This window comes from Ovis canadensis, chromosome 1, assembly GCF_042477335.2.
Source record: "Ovis canadensis isolate MfBH-ARS-UI-01 breed Bighorn chromosome 1, ARS-UI_OviCan_v2, whole genome shotgun sequence".
Taxonomy (NCBI): domain Eukaryota; kingdom Metazoa; phylum Chordata; class Mammalia; order Artiodactyla; family Bovidae; genus Ovis; species Ovis canadensis.
Window position 1 is genome coordinate 190,807,729 of NC_091245.1, and position 21,942 is coordinate 190,829,670.

A 21,942-nucleotide genomic window follows, 5' to 3' on the forward strand; every position below is an offset into this window, starting at 1 on the left:
ATAAGTGTTTCCTGCAGGGCCGCATAAGAAACAAACTACCTGCAGGTACAGGCGGCAGACCGGAGATCAGCCTTATTTGCGAGGGACAGTATAATCAGTCAATCCAGGACTTGCCACTCTCTTGGCGTAGAAGCGTGAAAAGCTGTCAATCTCCTCCGGAGCGGGCGGGTAAGTGTGTCCTTCCCCCAGAACCTGATTGGCCTGAGCATGGAACGGGGGCGGGGCTTGATCCCGCTGGGTGCCAGCCACGTTGCACTCGGGGCTGCCCCGCCGAGAGGCCACTCCCCGGCCCCACAGTGCACTGCGAAGCGCGTCACTCGGAGCGGCGGGTCTCGGCTCGACAGGTACGGCCCGGCCCCTCCCAGTCCTTCGTCCCTTCTTGGGGTCGCCCGAACCCTGATCTGCCGCTCGCCTCTCTCTCCCGTTCTCCTGCCACGGTCCTGACTCTCGCCGTTGGGACTACAGACCTACCTACCCCGGGCGGGAACTAAGTTCGTGGCGTGGGAGCGGGAGTCGTCGGAGTCGTGGAGCTTTGGAGGGGTGGGATTGCTGGGACTTCGTTCCCTTCAACTTGAGGGATCACTGGGGCCGCGCGAACGGCGGTTGCCCTTCGGCTGACCTGCCGGGATATCGGGCAGCTTGGGCAGGGGGCCGAGGAGGGAGGGACAGTCGCTCTGAGGTGCCAGCGGTTAAGCGGCATTCCCTGGCGCCCAGGTGTCAGAAACAAGGTGGCCCTCCTAGGCTGTTTAGGTGGCCCAGAGAGCTTGACACGGCACTTCCTATTTTCTTTTAGGCAGGGTTACTTAGTTTTTTTGTGAGGTAGTTCAACCTCAATGCTAATTCAAGCATTGAACCCAGAGATTTGCCCGCGTTGGCTCACAGAAACCGAAGGTCCTGTTAATGGCACTTAGGAAAGATGTGGCATAAGGGAGACCTAAGCAACTGGCTCGACAGGTAGCTGAGGGTTCCGGAATAGGAGGCTGAGCCTCAGCTGCCTTTAATCTCTCTGACAGTGAAAACAGCAGCTTTGCTCCGCCCCGTTTAGTTTCCTGGGTCATCCACCTGGGGCAGTGGGAAAGCTTGAGAATCAGTTCCTTCTATGCTTTGCTTCAGCCAAGGCAAAGCCTAGGGGTGAGGGGTCAGCCACCAGGAGGGAGATGATGGGATCTCAGCTAACAGGTGGAACAGCCACTTAAAACTTTCTGAGTCCCTTTGCAGGTTACTGGCATTTGTTCAAGTGCTAAGATAATGGTTTCCCTGGTGGCTCAGATGGTAAAGAACCTGCCTGCAATGTGGGAGACCAGGGTTTGATCCCTGGGTCAGGAAGATCCCCTGGAGAAGGGCATGGCAACCCACTCCAGTATTCTTGCCTGGAGAATTTCATAGGCAGAAGAGCCTGGCAGGCTACAGTCCATGGAGTTGCAAAGAGTCAGACAGGACTGAGGGACCAAGCACACAACACAACCCTAATTTAAGGGGCATCTGGGCATTGCCTATACTGAGAACCGTAATTAGTTTAGTGTTTGTGTGTGTGTGTATGTGTATAAAGTGATTATAAAGTGGTAGTCGTGTCTGAGTCTTTGTGATCCCACAGATTGTAGCCCACCAGACTCTTCTGTCCGTAGGATTCTCCAGGCAAGAATACTGGAGTGGGTTGCCATTTCCTCCTTCAGGGGATCTTCCCCACCCAAGGATCAAACTTGGGTCTCCTGCATTGCAGACAGATTATTTACCATCTGATGCACCAGGAAAGCCCGTGTGTACATAATTGATTCTTAAAAATCTTCAGTGTATTTTATACTGGTGTATTAATGGAGCCTGCAGTTCAGTTCAGCCGCTTAGACGTGTCCAGCTATTTGCGACTCCATGGACTGCAGTGCACAGGCTTCCCTGTCCATCACCAACTCCCAGAGCTTGCTCAGACTCATGTCCATTGAGTCAGTGATGCCATCCAACCATCTCATCTTCTGTTGTCCCTTTCTCCTCCCGCCTGCAATCTTTCCCAGCATCAGGCTCTTTTCCAATGAGTCTAGGTCTTAACAAACAGGTACTTTCGACCTTCCTGTCCATGTAGTTGAGTTGCTGCTGCTGCTAAGTCGCTTCAGTCATGTCCGACCCTGTGTGACCCCACAGACGGCAGCTCACCAGGCTCCCCCGTCCCTGGGATTCTCCAGGCAAGAACACTGGAGTGGGTTGTCATTTCCTTCTCCAATGTAGTTGAGTAAGAAGCTTAAATATGTTGATAGGCAACATTTCAGAGTGTGGTTAGAATTATGCTTGAGTTTAATTCTGTCACTTGCTCGTTTCAGGATTGAATAGATTACTTTTCTGGGCTTGAATTTCCTCAGAGATAAAATGGAATGGATAATAACTACCTCACAGGGTATTGGAAGGCTTAAATGAGGTAATGTGTATAAAGTGGTAAATAGAGGACAGTCAATAATAACAAAAGCTTAATATTGCACTTTCCGTCTGCAAGGTGATGTTTCAGGTTCTTTACATGTTATTATGTGGTAGATACTATTAGTATCTTTAAACAGTCCTATGAGATGGGTGCTATTGGTAGTCAAAATTGACAGATGAGGGTATTGAGCATAAAAAGACAGTTTGCCCAAGTTTACACAATTACTAAACGGTAGAGCCAGTTTTTGAATCCAGGCAATTTGGTTTCATAGTACACCCTGTTAACTATAATACTTACTGTATAGTATATAAGCTGTTTTTAAAAATTGTTATTTCAGAATGAATAGCTAATTCCTGTATCACTGGCTTCTTGCCCCTTGTTGATTATAGGAGGAGCACAGTGATGTAGAGATATACAAGAGACTTAGATTTAAGCACTGCCATATATTAGTAGTGTGACACTGAGGAAAGTTTCCTCATCCGTAAAATGGAGGTTATACCTCCCTCACTCTTCGTTAACTGTGAGGTGTTACACAAATTACTGATGCAATTGAGTATGTGTTGAAGGCCTTCTTCCTAGATGTGTGAATGATCTACTCTGGAGCCAGAGTTCTTATGCATACTATGCAGTACAAGTACCTATAATAAAAATACCAAAGGCTGTTGATAAGATGCGGGGCACAGGTGAAGTTGCAAAATAAACTCTGGTTGTTTTTAGTACCCTTTTCACCTCTTTTCAGGCTCTATCTCCCAAGTACCTTCCTGCTAACCTATGGCTGCATAAAATCCTTCTCGTTTCACTCAATCTTCCCCCAGTCCAGTGCATCACAATTAGTATAGCCTTCTCCAAAGCTACACCCCAGTTCCCAGATCTCAGCTAGTACTTTTTAAAAAATTAATTAATTTATTTTAATTGGAAGCTAATTACTTTACAATATTTTAGTGGTTTTTGCCAGACATCAACATGAATCAGCCACGGGCACACATGTGTTCCCCATCCAGAACCCCCCTCCCACCTCCTTCCCCATCTCATCCCCTAGGGTCATCCCAGTGTACCAGCCCTGAGCACCCTCTCTCATGCATTGAACCTGGACCAGTGATCCGCTTCACATATGATAATATACACATTTCAATGCTACCCTCTCAAATCATCCCACCCTCGCCTTCTCCCACAGAGTCCAAAAGACTGTTCTCTTTTGCTGTGTTCATCTGTGTCTCTTTTGCTGTCTCACATATAGGGTCATCGTTACCATCTTTCTAAATTCCATATATATGCAATAGTATACTATATTGGTGATTTTCTTTCTGACTTACTTCACTCTGTATGATACGCTCTAGTTGCATCCACCTCATTAGAACTGATTCAAATGTATTCTTTTTAATGGCTGAATAATACTCCATTGTGTATATGTACCACAGCTTTCTTATCTGTCTGTCTGATGATGGACATCTAGGTTGCTTCCACGTCCTGGCTATTGTAAACAGTGCTGCAATGAACATTGGGGTACACGTGTCTCTTTCAATTCTGGTTTCCTTGGTGTGTATGCCCAGAAGTGGGATTACTTGGTCTTATGGCAGTTCTGTTTCCAGTTTTTAAAGGAATCTCCACACTGTTCTCCATAGTGGCTGTACTAGTTTGCATTCCCACCAACAGTGTAAGAGGGTTCCCTTTTCTTCTTACCCTCTCCAGCATTTGTTGCTTGTAGACTTTTGGATAGTAGCCATTCTGACTGGTGTGAGATGGTACCTCATTGTGGTTTTGATTTGCACTTTTCTGATAATGAGTGATATTGAGCATCTTTTCATGTATTTGTTAGCCATCTGTATGTCTTCTTTGGAGAAATGTCTGTTTAGTTTTTTGGCCCATTTTTTGATTGGGTCATTTATTTTTCTGGAATTGAGCTGCAGGAGCTGCTTGTATATTTTTGAGATTAATTCTTTGTCAGTTGGTTCATTTGCTATTATTTTCTCTCATTCTTAAGGCTGTCTTTTCACCTTGCTTATAGTTTCCTTCTTGTGCAAAAACTTTTAAGTTTAATTAGGTCACATTTGTTTATTTTTGCTTTTATTTCCATTACTCTGGGAGGTGGGTCATAAAGGATCCTGCTGTGATTTATGTCAGAGAGTGTTTTGCCTATGTTTTCCTCTTCAGTTCAGTTCAGTCACTCAGTCGTGTCTGACTCTTTGCGACCCCATGTACCGCAGCACGCCATGCCTTGCTTTCCATCACCAACTCCTGGAGTCTACCCAAACCCATGTCAACTGAGCCAGTGATGCCATCCAACCATCTCATCCTCTGTCGTCCCCTTCTCCTCCTGCCCTCAATCTTTCCCAGAATCAGGTTCTTTTCAAATGAGTCAGCTGTTCACATCAGGTGGCCAAAGTATTGGAGTTTCAGCTTCAATATCAGTCCTTCCAGTGAACACCCAGGACTGATCTCCTTTAGGATGGACTGGTTGGATCTCCTTGCAGTCCAAGGGACTCTCAAGAGTCTTCTCCAACACCGCAGTTCAAAAGCATCAATTCTTTGGTGCTCAGCTTTCCTTATAGTCCAACTCTCACATCCATACATGACTACTGGAGAAACCATTGCTTTGCCTGGATGGACATTTGTTGACAAAGTAATGTCTCTGCATTTTAATATTCTGTCTAGGTTGGTCATAACTTTCCTTCCAAGGAGCAAGCATCTTTTAATTTCATGGCTGCAATCACCATCTGCAGTGATTTTGGAGCCCTCCAAAATAAAGTCTGACACTGTTTCCACTATTTCCCCATCTATTTGCCATGAAGTGATGAGACCAGATGCTATGATCTTAGTTTTCTGAATGTTGAGCTTTAAGCCAACTTTTTCACTCTCCTCAAAAGGCTCTTTAGTTCTTTACTTTCTGTCATAAGGGTGGTGTCATCTGCATATCTGAGATTATTGATATTTCTCCTGGCAATCTGGATTCCAGCTTGTGCTCAGCACCACTTGTTAAAGAGATTGTCTTTTCTCCATTGTATATTCTTGCCTCCTTTGTCAAAGATAAGGTGTCCATAGGTGTGTGGATTTATCTCTGGGCTTTCTATTTTGTTCCATTGATCTATATTTCTGTCTTTGTGCCAGTACCATACTGTCTTGATGACTGTAGTATAGTCTGAAGTCAGGCAGGTTGATTCCTTCAGATCCATTCTTCTTTCTCAAGATTGCTTTGGCTATTCGAGGTTTTTTGTATTTCCATACAAATTGTAAAATTATTTGTTCTAGTTCTCTGAAAAATACCGTTGGTAGCTTGATAGGTATTGTATTGCATCTATAGATTCCTTTGGATAGTATACTCATTTTCACTATATTGATTCTTCTGATCCATGAACATGGTATATTTCTCCATCTATTTGTGTCACCTTTGATTTCTTTCATCAGTGTTTATAGTTTTCTATACATAGGTCTTTTGTTTCTTTAGGTAGATTTATTCCTAAGTATTTTATTCTTTTCATTGCAATGGTGAATGGAACTGTTTCCTTAATTCCTCTTTCTGTTTTCTCATTGTTAGTGTATAGGAATGCAAGGGATTTCTATGTGTTAATTTTATATCTTGAAATTTTACTGTAGTCATTGATTAGCTCTAGTAATTTTCTGATGGAGTCTTTAGGGTTTTCTATGTAGAGGATCATGTCATCTGCAAACAGTGAGAGTCTGTCTTTTTCTTTTCCAATCTGGATTCCTTTTATTTCATTTTCTTCTCTGATTGTTGTGGCTAAAACTTCCAAAACTGTGTTGAATAGTAGTGGTGAGAGTGGGCACCCTTGTCTTGTTCCTGACTTTAGGGGAAATGCTTTCAATTTTTCACCATTGAGGATAATGTTTGCTGTGGGTTTGTCATATATGGCTTTTATTATATTGAGGTATGTTCCTTCTATTTCTGCTTTCTGGAGGGTTTTTATCATAAATGTAGGTTGAATTTTGTCAAAGGCTTTCTCTGCATCTATTGAGATATTCATATGGTTTTTATCTTTCAATTTGTTAATGTGGTTATCACATTGATTGATTTGTGGATATTAAAGAATCTTTGCATCCCTGGGATAAAGCCTACTTGGTCATGATGTATGATCTTTTTAATATGTTGTTAGATTCTGATAGAATTTTGGTAAGGATTTTTGCATCTATGTTCATCAGTGATATTGGCCTGTAGTTTTCTTTTTTTGTGGCATTCTTTGTCTGGTTTTGGTATTAGGGTGATGGTGGCCTCATAGAATGAGTTTGGAAGTTTACCTTCCTCTGCAGTTTTCTGGAAGAGTTTGAGTAGGATAGATGTTAGCTCTTCTTTAAATTTTTGTTAGAATTCAGCTGTGAAGCTGTCTGGTCCTGGGCTTTTGTTTGCTGGAAGATTTCTGATTATGCTTTTGATTTCCATGCTTGTGATGGGCCTGTTTAGAATTTTCTATTTCTTCCGGGTTCAGTTTGGAAAGTTGTACTTTTCTAAGAATTTGTCCATTTCTTCCAGGTTGTCCATTTTATTGGTATATAGTTGCTGATAGCAGTCTCTTATGATCCTTTGTATTTCTGTGTTATCTGTCGTGATTTCTCTATTTTCATTTCTAATTATGTTGATTTGATTCTTCTTTTTTTTTTTTAATGAATCTGGCTAATGGTTTGTCTATTTTATTTATCCTCTCAAAGAACTAGCTTTTAGCTTTGTTGATTTTTGCTATGGTCTCCTTTGTTTCTTTTTCATTTATTTCTGCCCTAATTGTTATGGCTTCTTTCCTTTTACTAACTCAGGGGTTCTTCATTTCTTCCTTTTCTAGTTGCTTTAGGTATTCAGTTCAGCTCAGTCATGTCCTACTCTTTGCGACCCCATGAATTGCAGCACACCAGGCCTCCCTGTCCGTCACCAGCTCCTGGAGTTTACTCAGACTCATGTCCATTGAGCCAGTGAAGCCATCCAACCATCTCATCCTCTGTCGTCCCCTCCTCCTCCCACCTTCAATCTTTCCCAGCATCAGGGCCTTTTCAAATGAGTCAGCTGTTCACATCAGATGGCCAAAGTATTGGAGTTTCAGCTTGAACATCAGTCCTTCCAATGAACACCCAAGACTGATCTCCTTTAGGATGGACTGGTTGGATCTCCTTGCAGTCCAAGGGACTCTCAAGAGTCTTCTCTAACACCACAGTTCAAAAACATAAGTTCTTTGGTGCTCAGCTTTCTTTATAGTCCAACTCTCACCTCCATGTATGACTACCGATAGAGTTAGGTTATTTATTTGACTTTTCTCTTGTTTCTTGAGGCAAGCTTGTATTGCTATGAACCTTCCCCTTAGCACTGCTTTTACTGAGTTCCATAGGTTTTGGGTTGTTGTGTTTTCATTTTCATTTGTTTCTATGCATATTTTCATTTCTTCTGTGATTTGTTGGTTTTTCAGAAGCATGCTGTTTAGCCTCCATTTTGTATTTTTAATAGTTTTTTTTTTCCCTGTAGTTGACATGTAATCTTATTGTATTGTGATCAGAAAAGATACCTGGAATCATTTCAATTTTTTGAATTTACCAAGGCTAGATTTATGGCCCAGGATGTGATCTGTCCTGGAGAAGGTTTCATGTGCACTTGAGAAAAAGGTGAAATTCATTGATTTGGGGTGAAGTGTCCTATAGATATCAATTAGGTCTAACTGGTTCATTGTATCATATAAAGTTTGTGTTTCCTTGCTAATTTTCTGTTTAGTTGATCTGTCCATAGGTGTGAGTGGGGTATTAAAGTCTCCTACTATTATTGTGTTACTGTTAATTTCCCCTTTCATACTTGTTAGCATTTTCCTTACATACTGCGGTGCTCCTATGTTGGGTGCATATATATTTATACTTGTTATATCTTCTTCTTGGATTGACCCTTTGATTATTATGTAATGTCCTTTGTCTCTTTTCACAGCCTTCATTTCAAAGTCTATTTTATCTGATATGAGTATTGCTACTCCTACTTTCTTTTGGTCTCCATTTGTGTGAAATATCTTTTTCCAGCCCTTCACTTTCAGTCTGTATGTGTCCCTTGTTTTGAGGTGGGTCTCTTGTAGACAGCATACATAGGGGTCTTGTTTTTGTATCCATTCAGCCAGTCTTTGTCTTTTGGTTGGGGCATTCAACCCATTTAGATTTAAGGTAATTATTGATAAGTATGATCCTGTTGTCATTTACTTTGTTGCTTTGGGTTTGAGTTTATAAACTTTTTCTGTGTTTCCTGTCTAGAGAAGATCCTTTAGCATTTGTTGAAGAGCTTGTTTGGCGGTGCTGAATTCTCTCAGCTTTTGGTTGTCTGTAAAACTTCTGATTTTTCCTTCATATTTGAATGAGATCCTTGCTGGGTACAGTAATCTGGGCTGTAGGTTATTTTCTTTCATCACTTTAAGTATGTTCTGCCATTCCCTTCTGGCCTGAAGAGTTTCTATTGAAAGATCAGCTGTTATCCTTATGGGAATCCCCTTGTGTGTTATTTGTTGTTTTTCCCTTGCTGCTTTTAATATTTGTTCTTTGTGTTTGATCTTTGTTAATTTGATTAATATGTGTCTTGGGGTGTTTCACCTTGGGTTTATCCTGTTTGGGACTCTCTGGGTTTCTTGGACTTGGGTGGCTATTTCCTTCCCCATTTTAGGGAAGTTTTCAACTATTATCTCCTCAACTATTTTCTCATGGCCTTTCTTTTTGTCTTCTTCTTCTGGGACGCCTATAGTTCAAATGTTGGGGCATTTGACATTGTCCCAGAGGTCTCTGAGGTTGTCCTTATTTTTAAAAATTCTTTTTTCCTCTCTGTTTCATTTATTTCTCCCATTCTATCTTCCACCTCACTTATCCTATCTTCTGCCTCAGTTATTCTACTGTTGTTTCCCTCCAGAGTGTTTTTGATCTCAGTTATTGCATTATGCATTATTGACTGACCCTTTTTTATTTCTTCTAGGTCCTTGTTAAACATTTCTTGCATCGTCTGAATCCTTGTCTCCAGGCTGTTTGTCTGTAACTCCATTTTGTTTTCACGATTTTGGATCATTTTTACTATCGTTATTCTGAATTCTTTTTCAGGTAGACTCCCTATCTCCTCCTCTTTTGTTTGGTTTGGTGGGCATTTATCATGTTCCTTTACCTGCTAGATATTTCTCTGCCTTTTCATTTTGTTTAGATTGCTGTGTTTGGGGTGGCCTTTCTCTATGCTGGAAGTTTGTGGTTCCTCCCTGTGGGTGGGGTTGGACGAGTGGCTTGTCAAAGTTTCCTGATTAAGGAAGCTTGGGTCAGTGTTCTGGTGAGTGGAGCTGGATTTCTTCTCTCTGGAGTGCAATGAAGTGTCCAGTAGTGAGTTTTGAGGTGTGTATGGGTTTGGTGTGATTTGGGCAGCCTGTATATTATCAGAGCTATGTTCCTGTGTTGCTGGAGAATTTGCATGGTATGTCTTGCTCTGAAACTTGTTGGCTCTTGGGTGGAGCTTGGTTTCAGTGTAGGTATGGAGGCTTTTGGATGAGCTCTTGTTGATTAATATTCCCTGGAGTCAGGAGTTTTCTGGTGTTTTCAAGTTTTGGATTTAAGCCTTTGGCCTCTGGTTTTTCAGTCTTATTCTTACAGTAGCCTCAAGACTTCTCCATCCATATTGCACTGATGGTAAAACATCTAGGTTAATGGAGAAAAGATTCTCCACAGTGAGGGACACCCAGAGAGGTTTGCAGAATTACATGGAGAAGAGAAGAGGGAGGAGAGAGATACAGGTGACCAGGAGGAGAAGAGGGGGAATCAGAAGGGAAAGAGCAGTCTAGCCAGTAATCAGTTCCCTATGTGCTCTCCACAGCCTGGAACACCCAGAGAGGTTCACAGAGTTACATAGAGAAGAGAAGAGGGAGGTAGGAGAAGTGGGGGAGTCAAAAGGAGAGAGACAGATCTTCAGCTAGTACTTTTAATAAAACAGTATGTACCAAAGTAGTGTTTCCCAAACTTTGGTAACTTAAGATAGGCAAGATAATTCAAATGATAAGCAGATAAACATAAAAGAAATTCTGCAAAAATTTTCCCACACATGTTTGGTAAGAGAAAAGTTTTTTATATATTTTGGTTTAAATTAGAAGGAAAACCTAACACCTCAAAACTGATTTCATAGATGCTATTGCTAAGCATAGGGCAAAAAATAAATCAATTGAAAGACCTGTATTAGGTAAAAAATAGTACAGGTGGGTTGCAGATATGGTAATATGACTTCTGAAAATGGTACTTGGATGACGGAAGTTTGGGAAATAACAGACTAAAAGTAAGAGTGATTAACCTGTCATGAAATTATTATTTTTTTTCCCTTAAAAGTGGCATTTTGAAAGCATCTTGCTGTAAAGTAGATATAAAATGTACTTACGTGTTGGGTTTTGTTTACTACTTTTGAGAGATTGCCTTCCTGGAACCTTGGAACCACAGTCATTACCCTACAACATTCTGAAGAAGAAAGGCCAGCGTCTTGTTGTCTTGGATCTAAAAGACTGCTTGCTAACCACTGCTATAGGAGTTTGGTATTGTGGAAATTTTTACTCTAGCAGTTACTATTGGGCAAAGAATATATAAGCCAGCACTCAGATTTCCTGTGAGTTTTCTGATGCTGTGTAAAGGCATATGCTACTTTTTTTTTTTCTGTTAAAGGTGAGGGAGAATGGACCAGTGTACTAAAAATGTATATATAACCCCATAAAACTACTGCTGTTAAATCTTTCCATGCAAGTGTCTTAACCTCTCCCTTTTCTCAGTTCCCACTAGCTTTTCCATGTTTTCTCCAGCCACTACCCTGCCTAGACTTTAAGGGTATCCTAACCTGAACTTCTGTTAGGTCCATACCATTTCTGTCCTTTATCGAGCCCATCTTTGCATGAAATGTTCCCTTGGTATCTCTAATTTTCTTGAAGAGATCTCTAGTCTTTCCCATGCTGTTGTTTTCCTCTATTTCTTTGCATTGATTGCTGAGGAAGCCTTTATCTCTTCTTGCTGTTCTTTGGAACTCTGCATTCAGATGCTTGTATCTTTCCTTTTCTCCTTTGCTTTTCACTTCTCTTCTTTTCACAGCTATTTGTAAGGCCTCCTCAGACAGTCATTTTCCTTTTTTGCATTTCTTTTCCATGGGGATGGTCCTGATCCCTGTCTCCTGTACAATGTCACGAACCTCCATCCATAGTTCATCAGGCACTCTATCTATCAGATCTAGTCCCTTAAATCTATTTCTCACTTCCACTGTGTAATCATAAGGGATTTGATTTAGGTCATACCTGAATGGTCTAGTGGTTTTCCCTACTTCAATTTAAGTCTGAACTTGGCAATAAGGAGTTCATGATCTGAGCCACAGTCAGCTCCTGGTCTTGTTTTTGTTGACTGTATAGAGCTTCTCCATCTTTGGCTGCAAAGAATATAATCAGTCTGATTTCGGTGTTGACCATCTGGTGATGTCCGTGTGTAGAGTCTTCTCTTGTGTTTTTGGAAGAGGGTATTTGCTATGACCAGTGCATTTTCTTGGCAAAACTCTATTAGCCTTTGCCCTGCTTCATTCCGTATTCCAAGGCCATATTTGTCTGTTACTCCAGGTATTTCTTGACTTCCTACTTTTGCATTCCAGTCCCCTATAATGAAAAGGACATCTTTTTGGGGTGTTAGTTCTAAAAGGTCTTGTAGGTCTTCACAGAACCATTCAATTTCAACTTCTTCAGCGTTATTAGTTTGGGCATAGACTTGGATTACTGTTATATTGAATGGTTTGCCTTGGAAATGAACAAAGATCATTCTGTCGTTTTTGAGACTGCATCCAAGTACTGCATTTCGGACTCTTTTGTTGACCATGATGGCTACTCCATTTCTTCTAAGGGATTCTTGCCTGTAGTAGTAGATATAATGTTCATCTGAGTTAAAGTCACCCATTCCAGCAATTCATGAAAACATGGGCTCGATAAAGGACAGAAATGGTATGGACCTAACAGAAGCAGAAGATATTAAGAAGAGGTGGCAGAATATATAGAAGAACTGTACAAAAAAGATCTTCATGACCCAGATAATCATGATGGTGTGATCACTCACCTAGAGCCAGACATCCTGGAATGTGCAGTCACGTGTGCCTTAGAAAGCATCACTATGAACAAAGCTAGTGGAGATGATGGCATTCCAGTTGAGCTATTTCAAATCCTGAAAGATGATGCTGTGAAAGTGCTGCACTCAATATGCCAGAAAACTTGGAAAACTCAGCAGTGGCCACAGGAATGGAAAGGGTCAGTTTTCATTCTAATCCCAAAGAAAGGCAATACCAAAGAATGCTCAAACTACTGTACAATTGCACTCATCTCACACACTAGTAAAGTAATGCTCAACATTCTCCAAGCCAGACTTCAGCAATACGTGAACCATGAACTTCCAGATGTTCAAGCTGGTTTTAGAAAAGGTAGAGGAGCCAGAGATCAAATTGCCAACAACTGCTGGATCATGGAAAAAGCAAGAGAGTTCCAGAAAAACATCTATTTCTGTTTTATTGACTACGCCAAAGCCTATGACTGTGTGGATCACAATAAACTGTGGAAAATTCTGAAAGAGATGGGAATACCAGACCACCTAACCTGCCTCTTGAGAAACCTATATGCAGGTCAGGAAGCAGCAGTTAAAATTGGACATGGAACAACAGACTGGTTCCAAATAGGAAAAGGAGTACATCAAGGCTGTATATTGTCACCCTGCTTATTTAACTTATATGCAGAGTACCTCATGAGAAATGCTGGGCTGGAAGAAGCACAAGCTGGAATCAAGATTGCTGGGAGAAATCTCAATAACCTCAGATATGCAGATGACACCACCCTTATGGCAGAAAGTGAAGAGGAACTAAAAAGCCTCTTGATGAAAGTGAAAGTGGAGAGTGAAAAAGTTGGCTTAAAGTGCAACATTCAGAAAACTAAGATCATGGCATCTGGTCCCATCACTTCATGGCAAATAGATGGGGAAACAGTGGAAACAGTGTCAGACTTTATTTTTCTGGGCTCCAAAATCACTGTAGATGGTGATTGCAGCCATGAAATTAAAAGATGCTTACTCCTTGGAGGGAAAGTTATGACCAACCTAGAGAACATATGAAAAGCCGAGACATTACAAAGGTCCGTCTAGTCAAGGCTATGGTTTTTCCAGTGGTCATGTATGGATGTGAGAGTTGCACGGTGATGAAAGCTGAGCGCCGAAGAATTGATGCTTTTGAAGTGTGGTGTTGGAGAAGACTCTTGAGAGTCCCTTGGACTGCAAGGATATCCAACCAGTCCAATTTGAAGGAGATCAGCCCTGGGATTTCTTTGGAAGGACTGATGCTAAAGCTGAAACTCCAATACTTTGGCCACCTGATGTGAAGAGTTGACTCATTGGAAAGGACTCTGATGCTGGGAGGGATTGGGGGCAGGAGGAGAAGGGGATGACAGAGGATGAGATGGCTGGATGGCATCACTGACTTGGTGGACATGAGTCTGAGTGATCTCCAGGAGTTGGTGATGGACAGGGAGGCCTGGTGTGCTGCAATTCATGGGGTTGCAAAAAGTCAGACACGACTGAGCAACTGAACTGACTGAACTGAACCCGAGCTTGGCCTTAATGTTAACAGATTCCTTTTTCTACTGCCACAGTCCAGATTAAGATTGGAGTGTGTGTGTGTTTAAGGAACTGTATTAAGAATTCAAGGTAAAAATAAAAAAGTGGGGTGTATGTATTGAGTAAATAATGGAAAGATTGCTAATCCAAAGAGCTGGACATGACTGAACTGAACTGAAGGCGACTAAAGTCTCTATAAATTAGTCAAGCCTCGTATTGTTCACTAACTGTCATCCCAATTTCTTTTGTTAGTTCGCTGGTTTGAATGCTAGGTTAAATGACTCTGAAAGGAAGAGGTTTAATTTTTTCTCCTCAGAGAAATCTTATCAGTGGGTCTATTGAAGCCTCTCTGAAAGCCTTTCAAGAAGTTAGAAAGGGAATGTCACTGCTGTTGTGCTTTTGCTTACAAGCCTAAAACTGTATATTAGGAATATCTGAAAGGCAAGTTTGTGTAACGGTAGTTTTCCAGTTAGTAAAGCAGTTGGCAATATGCTTTTGTTATGTTTGCTCTTTCCATCTGAATTTAATTCTGGATTGATGCTTCTCCGTGGTAGGAACTATCTATTCCTAATGTCTAACATAGCCCCTGGCATAAATAATAAATGTTCGTTAAATGAATGGAACTTAACTAGGTTGGTATTCTTTTAGGAAGTATGAATCATACATTTCTGTCTTAAGTCATATAAAAAGAAAAGAGTAGGTTTGAAGGTTATGTGAAAGTTGGCATTGTATAGTAAAGCTTATTCCTAATATTTCTGTTGAGATCCTAGAAAGATGAAACATAAAGAAAGCAGTTTCTTTTAAACAGTACTAAGAATATGGATGTTTGGAAACTGTAAGTCACAATCTTGCCCTCATGTTAAGTCCTAGAGTGGTCATTGTGTTTCAGTATACTTCTGGAAAGATGAAATTTTCTGTTTAAATCATAAATTATAAGGGTATAAAGTAAGCCATTTTCCTAATTTCTTACACTTAGGCTAAATGTTACAATTGTGGTTTAATAAATGTAACAACTTTTAAAAGAGATTTATAGTATAGACATTATCCCTTGATCCCAGCTTTCTTTTGCTACTGCCTTCAGAAGGAAAAGGAGCTGGTTCAATAGGAAGAAAAAAAATGATTTGGATATGTCACGTTGGAACTTTTGTTTGAAGATTCCATTATGGTAAAGACTAATTTAATTCCTGCTGGTTTTTTTTTTTTCCTTTCAAATAAATGGAGACGGAAAATATTAAAGGATAATGACATATTAATACCTAGCTTTTCCTCTCATTCCCTCATGAATAGAGGTAAAGGGGGAAGTAAATTTAATGCATTAGCTTTATTATTTGGGTTAAGTTGTGTTATCAGTTATCATCATGATTGGGCACTCAGATTTCGACTTGACACAGCGACAAAAATTAGGGGCCCCTGGTTTCCAAACTTGGTACCAACTGATTTTCTTTGTCATTGTTTGATATATTACTAACTCAGTTTTTCATTTTTGGAGTGAGATAATATTGAACTAAGCTGATTAGGTAAGGATTAATTTAGTCTCTGAGTATTATCTTGAAAAAAGCCTATGACATTGTTACCAAATTTTTCAATTTTACTGCTGCTGGTGAAGGAGACATATTTAGTGGCATTATGCTCTATGGCCTGGCAGGAAAGAGTTATCACTTAAATATAGACTGCTAACAGACTGGTTCCAAATAGGAAAAGGAGTACATCAAGGCTGTATGTTGTCACCCTGCTTATTTAACTTATATGCAGAGTACATCATGAGAAACACTGGGCTGGAAGAAGGACAAGCTGGAATCAAGATTGCTGGGAGAAATATCAATAACCTCAGATATGCATATGACACCACCCATATGGCAGAAAGTGAAGAGGAACTAAAAAGCCTCTTGATGAAAGTGAAAGAGGAGAGTGAAAAAGTTGGCTTAAAACTCAACATTCAGAAAACTAAGATCATGGCCTCTGGTCCCATCACTTCATGGCAAATAGACGGGGAAACAGTGGAAACAGTGTCAGATTTTATTTTGGGGGGCTCCCAAATCACTGCAGATGGTGACTGCAGCCATGAAATTAAAAGACGCTTATTCCTTGGAAGGAAAGTTATGACCAACCTAGATATCATATTCAAAAGCAGTGACATTACTTTGCCAGCAAAGGTCCGTCTAGTCAAGGCTATGGTTTTTCCAATGGTCATGTATGGATGTGAGAGTTGGACTGTGGAAGAAGGCTGAGCACCGAAGAATTGATGCTTTTGAACTGTGGTGTTGGAGAAGACTTTTGAGAGTCCCTTGGACTGCAAGGATATCCAACCAGGCCGTTCTGAAGGAGATCAACCCTGGGATTTCTTTGGAAGGAATGATACTAAAGCTGAAACTCCAGTACTTTGACCACCTCACGTGAAGAGTTGACTCATTGGAAAAGACTCTGATGCTGGGAGGGATTGGGGGCAGGAGGAGAAGGGGATGACAGAGGATGCGATGGCTGGATGGCGTCACTGACTCGACGGACGTGAGTCTGAGTGAACTCAGGGAGTTGGTGATAGACAGGGAAGCCTGGTGTGCTGTGATTCATGGGGTTGCAAAGAGTCAGACATGACTGAGTGACTGAACTGAACTGAACTGAACATGTTGTAATTCAGTTTTTTTCAAAGTATTGTCCTTAGATAAGTATAGTAATTACTTGGGGAATTTGCTTAAAATGGAAAATGCTCAAGCTCCACCCCATAGTCGATGGATCAGAATTTTTTGAGGGATGGACCCAGAAATCTGCATTTCTAATAAAAATTCCAGTGGTTTTGATACAGGCTAAAATTTGAGAACCACTGTATATGTGTGTATTTTATAAAAATTTGACTGTTTACCTGATTTCTTTCAGACCTGCAAAGACCTATGGTCTTTTATTTATTTTTATAAAGCATGATTAGAATATAATAAAACAGGTCATTATGATTTAGTCAGTTCAGTTGCTCAGTCGTGTCCAACTCTTTTCGACCCCATGGACTGCAGCACACCAGGCCTCCCTGTCCGTCACCAACTCCCGGAGTTTACTCAGACTCATGTCCATTGAGTTGATGATGCCATCCATCCATCTCATCCTCTGTCGTCCCCTTCTCCCACCTTCAGTCTTTCCCAGCATCAGGGTTTTTTCCAGTGAGTCAGTTCTTCGCATCAGCTGGTGAAAGTATTGGAGTTTCAGCTTCAGCATCAATCCTTCTAATAGACTATTCAGGACTGATTACCTTTAGGATGGACTGGTTGGCTCTCGTTGCAGTCCAAGGGACTCTCAAGAGTCTTCTCCAATACCACAGTTCAAAAGCATCAATTCTTTAGTGCACAGCTTTCTTTCTTTATAGTCCATTCTCACATCCATACATTACTCTCACATCCATACATTATGATTTGCTTTCTGGCAAAAAGATTGAGAACAGTATTGATTAGTATTCCTTTAGCTTTAAGACTTATTTTATTTTTTTTAATTTTTTTTATTTTTTTTAAATTTTTTTAAATTTATTTATTTATTTTTTTAATTTTAAAATCTTTAATTCTTACATGCGTTCCCAAACATGACCCCCCCTCCCACCTCCCTCCCCACAACATCTCTCTGGGTCATCCCCATGCACCAGCCCCAAGCATGCTGCACCCTACGTCAGACATGGACTGGCGATTCAATCTTACATGATAGTATACATGTTAGAATTCCCATTCTCCCAAATCATCCCACCCTCTCCCTCTCCCTCTGAGTCCAAAAGTCCGTTATACACATCTGTGTCTTTTTTCCTGACTTGCATACAGGGTCGTCATTACCATCTTCCTAAATTCCATATATATGTGTTAGTATACTGTATTGGTGTTTTTCTTTCTGGCTTACTTCACTCTGTATAATTGGCTCCAGTTTCATCCATCTCATCAGAACTGATTCAAATGAATTCTTTTTAACGGCTGAGTAATACTCCATTGTGTATATGTACCACAGCTTTCTTATCCATTCATCTGCTGATGGACATCTAGGTTGTTTCCATGTCCTGGCTATTATAAACAGTGCTGCGATGAACATTGGGGTACATGTGTAAGACTTATTTTAAATAAAACATTTATCTGATTATGAAAATAATATGTTCCCATTGTGGAATATTGCAGAGACTTAGGAAATTGTGAAATAACTGTCACCTATAATACTGTTTCTTGGAAATGAGCATTCTGATTTTGTCATGTTTCCTTCCAGTATCTGTTTCGCCATTTATCCCTCCCTTCTTCCTTCTCTGTGTCTTTATGGAAAACAACATATACAGTTTTGATCCTGCTTTTCAAATACCTAACATATAAACATTTTACCATATCATTAAACTGTTCTTAACAAACATAACTTTTACTTGCATTATATTCCATCATGGGGTGTACCAATAATTTGTTTAACCATCCCCCTGTTGTTGAATGTTTAGGTTTTCAGCTCTTTCTATGAGAAAAATGTCTTTCCGTTTAAAATTTTTTTTCTAATTCTGATTATCTTCTTTAGGATAAGTATATATATATATATATATATATATACATATATATATATATATATATATATATGGTGGTCAAAGGGCATATTTTTTTAAACTCTTGTTGAGCATCACCAAATTGTTTTTACATGCTGTTTATTCCAATATTTATTTCCATGTATACTTATAGAAATGCCAGAAGGAAGCAAGTGGTTTTTTTTAACAGCTAATTTGTGAGGGAAAGTATGATATGTCATTACTTTAATTAGTAAGTCTTTGATTATTAGTGAGTTGCACATTTTTGCACTGTTTATCAGCCTTGGATTTAATTGCTTATCTAACTCAAATTGTTAATTTTGTTTCAGGTCTTCTCTGCTGGTGGAAATGTCTATGATTTTATCTGCCTCAGTCATTCGTGTCAGAGATGGACTGCCACTTTCTGCTTCTACTGACTGTGAACAAGGCACAGGCATGCAGGAGTGCAGAAAGTATTTTAAAATGCTCTCGAGAAAACTGGCTCAGCTTCCTGATAGATGTGCACTGAAAACTGGACGTTATAATATTAAGTAAGACTTCAGCTTGCTCCCTTAGAATCATTCGCTTAGTGGTTGTGATTTTAGTGAAATTTTAGTTGTTGAAATAGAAATTAGTGTTGATTAGCTTAGGAAAACTTTTCAAGTCAAAAATTATGTGATTCTGAACTTATACTAAATAATATTTGTTATGTCATTACCCTTTTTGTAGTTTCTCTGTGTTTATGTCTGGCTTTAGAAAATTTTATATTTTTACAGATTGCAGATATTCTGTCTTGTAAACTGATCATTAGGTATTTATTGGTGTTCTTACATGTCCAGGAAAACTTTCATGGGAAATATAAAAAATCATACCTGATAGCTGCCCTCAAAGAACTCACAAGATTTATATCCTAGTGAGAGGAGATAGTGCTCATCATTATTATTTATTGACATAGTGCCCAATAAATAATGAGCAGTGGGATAGTGACTTTTGGTGGTCAGGGGCCTCTCTGAGAGGGTGACATTTGAACAGAGATCTAGAAGACATGAAAGACAACAGTCTGATGAATGCTGTGGCTGAAGATCAAAGTGTGGTAGGTGCATTAACCTGGCCTGGAGTAGTGAATGGTGATGTAGGGATAATTATGGGAAATGTGAGATAATTAGTGTGGGGCCATGTCCTACATCTCCCTGAAAGTTCAGGTCGAGGGATGTCACTTTGATGATGTAATAAGTTTAGGAAACTGTTATTGCAGGTTTGAGGAAAATAGCTTTATAAAAAACAATGCTGAGACAGTAAAATATAGGGTGAAATGGAAAGTCTGAGTAGAGGAGAGAAGTCAACTTGTAATTAGGGCCTGAACTCGTAACATAAAAGTGCAAATGATAAAGAAAATGCCAACAAGAAAGATACTTCAGAAGAAGAAATGGTTAAGCCTGATAAGATAGAATATCAGAGATGAAGAGAAGGGACGAAGTTGACTTGGAATTGGAATAGGACAGAATGAGATCTTTGAAAAGGGTTGCTTATGTGGTGAGGAAGAAGAGGGAGACAGTGAAGCTCCATTTTCATCATTTTACTTGAGGTTATAACAAGGCGTTCAGTTGAAGTGGTAGAGAGATTTTTGAGTTATTTACATAGAAACTGAAACTGTGAGGGTAGACATGCCCAAGAGTTTCAGAGAAGCCCAGAAGAGAACCTTAAAGAAGGTCTATATTTACTTGGATTACCTGGGATAATGAGCATTGTCTTTACGGGAGTTTTAGCTAGAAAATGTGGTGGTGGTCATGGTGGTTAAAATATATCTAAAATGATATCTTAGTCTACTTCTGTATTTTGAAGAAAAAGCCTGAAACCTTAAAATATTTCATAGGTTCTTTTAGTGCCCTGGGTTTATCATCCCGAGTTCCAGTTGTTGTGTAGTGCCAAGACAGATTGGTTTGAATATGTATTAATTCTGGCAGATATCCTGGACTCTAAAAAACCAAACGGTTGTTTGCAAATGTTTTTTGTTCCTCTACCTTATTGGCTTAAAAGGAGAGTAGAATGTGGTGAAATTTTAGCATTCTTCCAGTGCTCAATGCTGTTTAATTGTTGTGAATTCTAGATTTTGTATTATTTATTTGCACCCATGTTATTCCACAAAGGATGTGAGGCAATTAAAAAAATTCAAGAGTACAGGTAAGAGAAACATATGACAGAAAAAATAAAGATAGAGTAATAAACTGAAGTACCATATCCTTCTAGAGATGCAAACTGCATAGTCCATTAATTTTTTTAGAAAACGGCTACAAACATTGTTCTGAACTTCCTTGGGGCCAAAACAAAGGGGGATAATGGGTCATTTATGGGATTCACAGGTTCCATTGAATAAAAACATTGCTTCTCATGTTACTGAAACCTGATGTACATAAAGAGAGACAGAATTTGGATAGTATTCTTCCAGCAGCCATACCATGAGCTTTTTATGATTTTTCTTATAATATTCCTTAGTATAAGCAAATAGCTTGATGCAAAAAGCAATTTATTAGTGAGTTTAGGAGTCAGGTGAATCAGCAGAGGTCTAATCAGCCTGATCTAAGAATATAATTTAGAAATGTCTAAAAGAATAAATAGATTACATGACCCCCAGAACCACATATAGAAAAACGTCTTTGTGTATTTTTATAGCCAAGTTTTAAGAAAGGTTTGAATAACAGAGAATTTTTAGTTCTAGTTCCTAACAACCTAGATTTCATATATTTTCTTTCACTGATTAGAAGTCTTGTTAGTTGGTTTCTAGTTCATTGAGGTTTTTATGCAGTATGATAAATTTAGCCTGAAATATATAAAATTGGAAATTGATGTGTTACTTGACATATTAAAATTCTCACATGACACCTCTTTTTCTAATCACCATGAGTTTGCCAGATAAAACCCAAAGATCTATAGTAGTGGTTGCAGCACAGCATGAAACTGGCAACACTCTGTACTTTCTTAGCCATATTTCTAAGTACTTCTCTTTCTTTCAAAGCTCCGCCTATAGCCTGGGTCTTTTGAGTCACCTGCCTCATTACTACTGTTTGATTTCTCTAGTAACCTCACTCCCTTCACAGATTGCCTGTAGAACTTGTTGACTGCCCTTTTCACCATTTTGTTTTCTTATTAATATTTTTTAGAATTTCTATATCCACTCTCTAAAATTAGGTTGTAACTCATTGAGATAATTGACCTGCCCTGGCTTGTATTATTTTCGATTCCTCACCTCTAAGCATTGTGGTTTTTAGATTTGTAAAGAAATTGAAGTGCTCTTTTCAGAATACCCCTGAGAAGCCAAACTAAGTGTCAAATTATGTGCTAAATCAGATGGTACCTCACCTTAGATTCTAGTTGAATAGGTAGAGGAAGTTCAAAGTTTTAAGAAAAAAAATAGGTGAGTAACATTTAAAATTGAGAAAATTCTTTTAATTTTCTCCCCCTATGT

At 39.6% G+C, this 21,942-nt stretch overlaps 1 protein-coding gene across 2 annotated transcripts in view; it reads left to right on the forward strand.

Annotated features, from left to right (window-relative positions):
- The first annotated feature begins 282 nt into the window (after nt 1-282).
- SEC22A (SEC22 homolog A, vesicle trafficking protein) overlaps nt 283-21,942 on the forward strand; it is an 86,907-nt gene continuing 65,247 nt past the window's right edge. Inside the window, exons 1-3 of one of the 2 annotated variants that reach the window (XM_069555855.1) lie at nt 296-344; nt 2,310-2,404; nt 18,830-19,030. In XM_069555855.1, the coding sequence (XP_069411956.1) occupies nt 2,400-2,404; nt 18,830-19,030 (206 nt within the window). In that variant the 5' untranslated portion in view covers nt 296-344; nt 2,310-2,399. Of the gene's footprint in view, nt 345-2,309; nt 2,405-18,829; nt 19,031-21,942 lie in introns of both variants that reach the window. The other variant, XM_069555863.1, reaches the window with a different exon arrangement.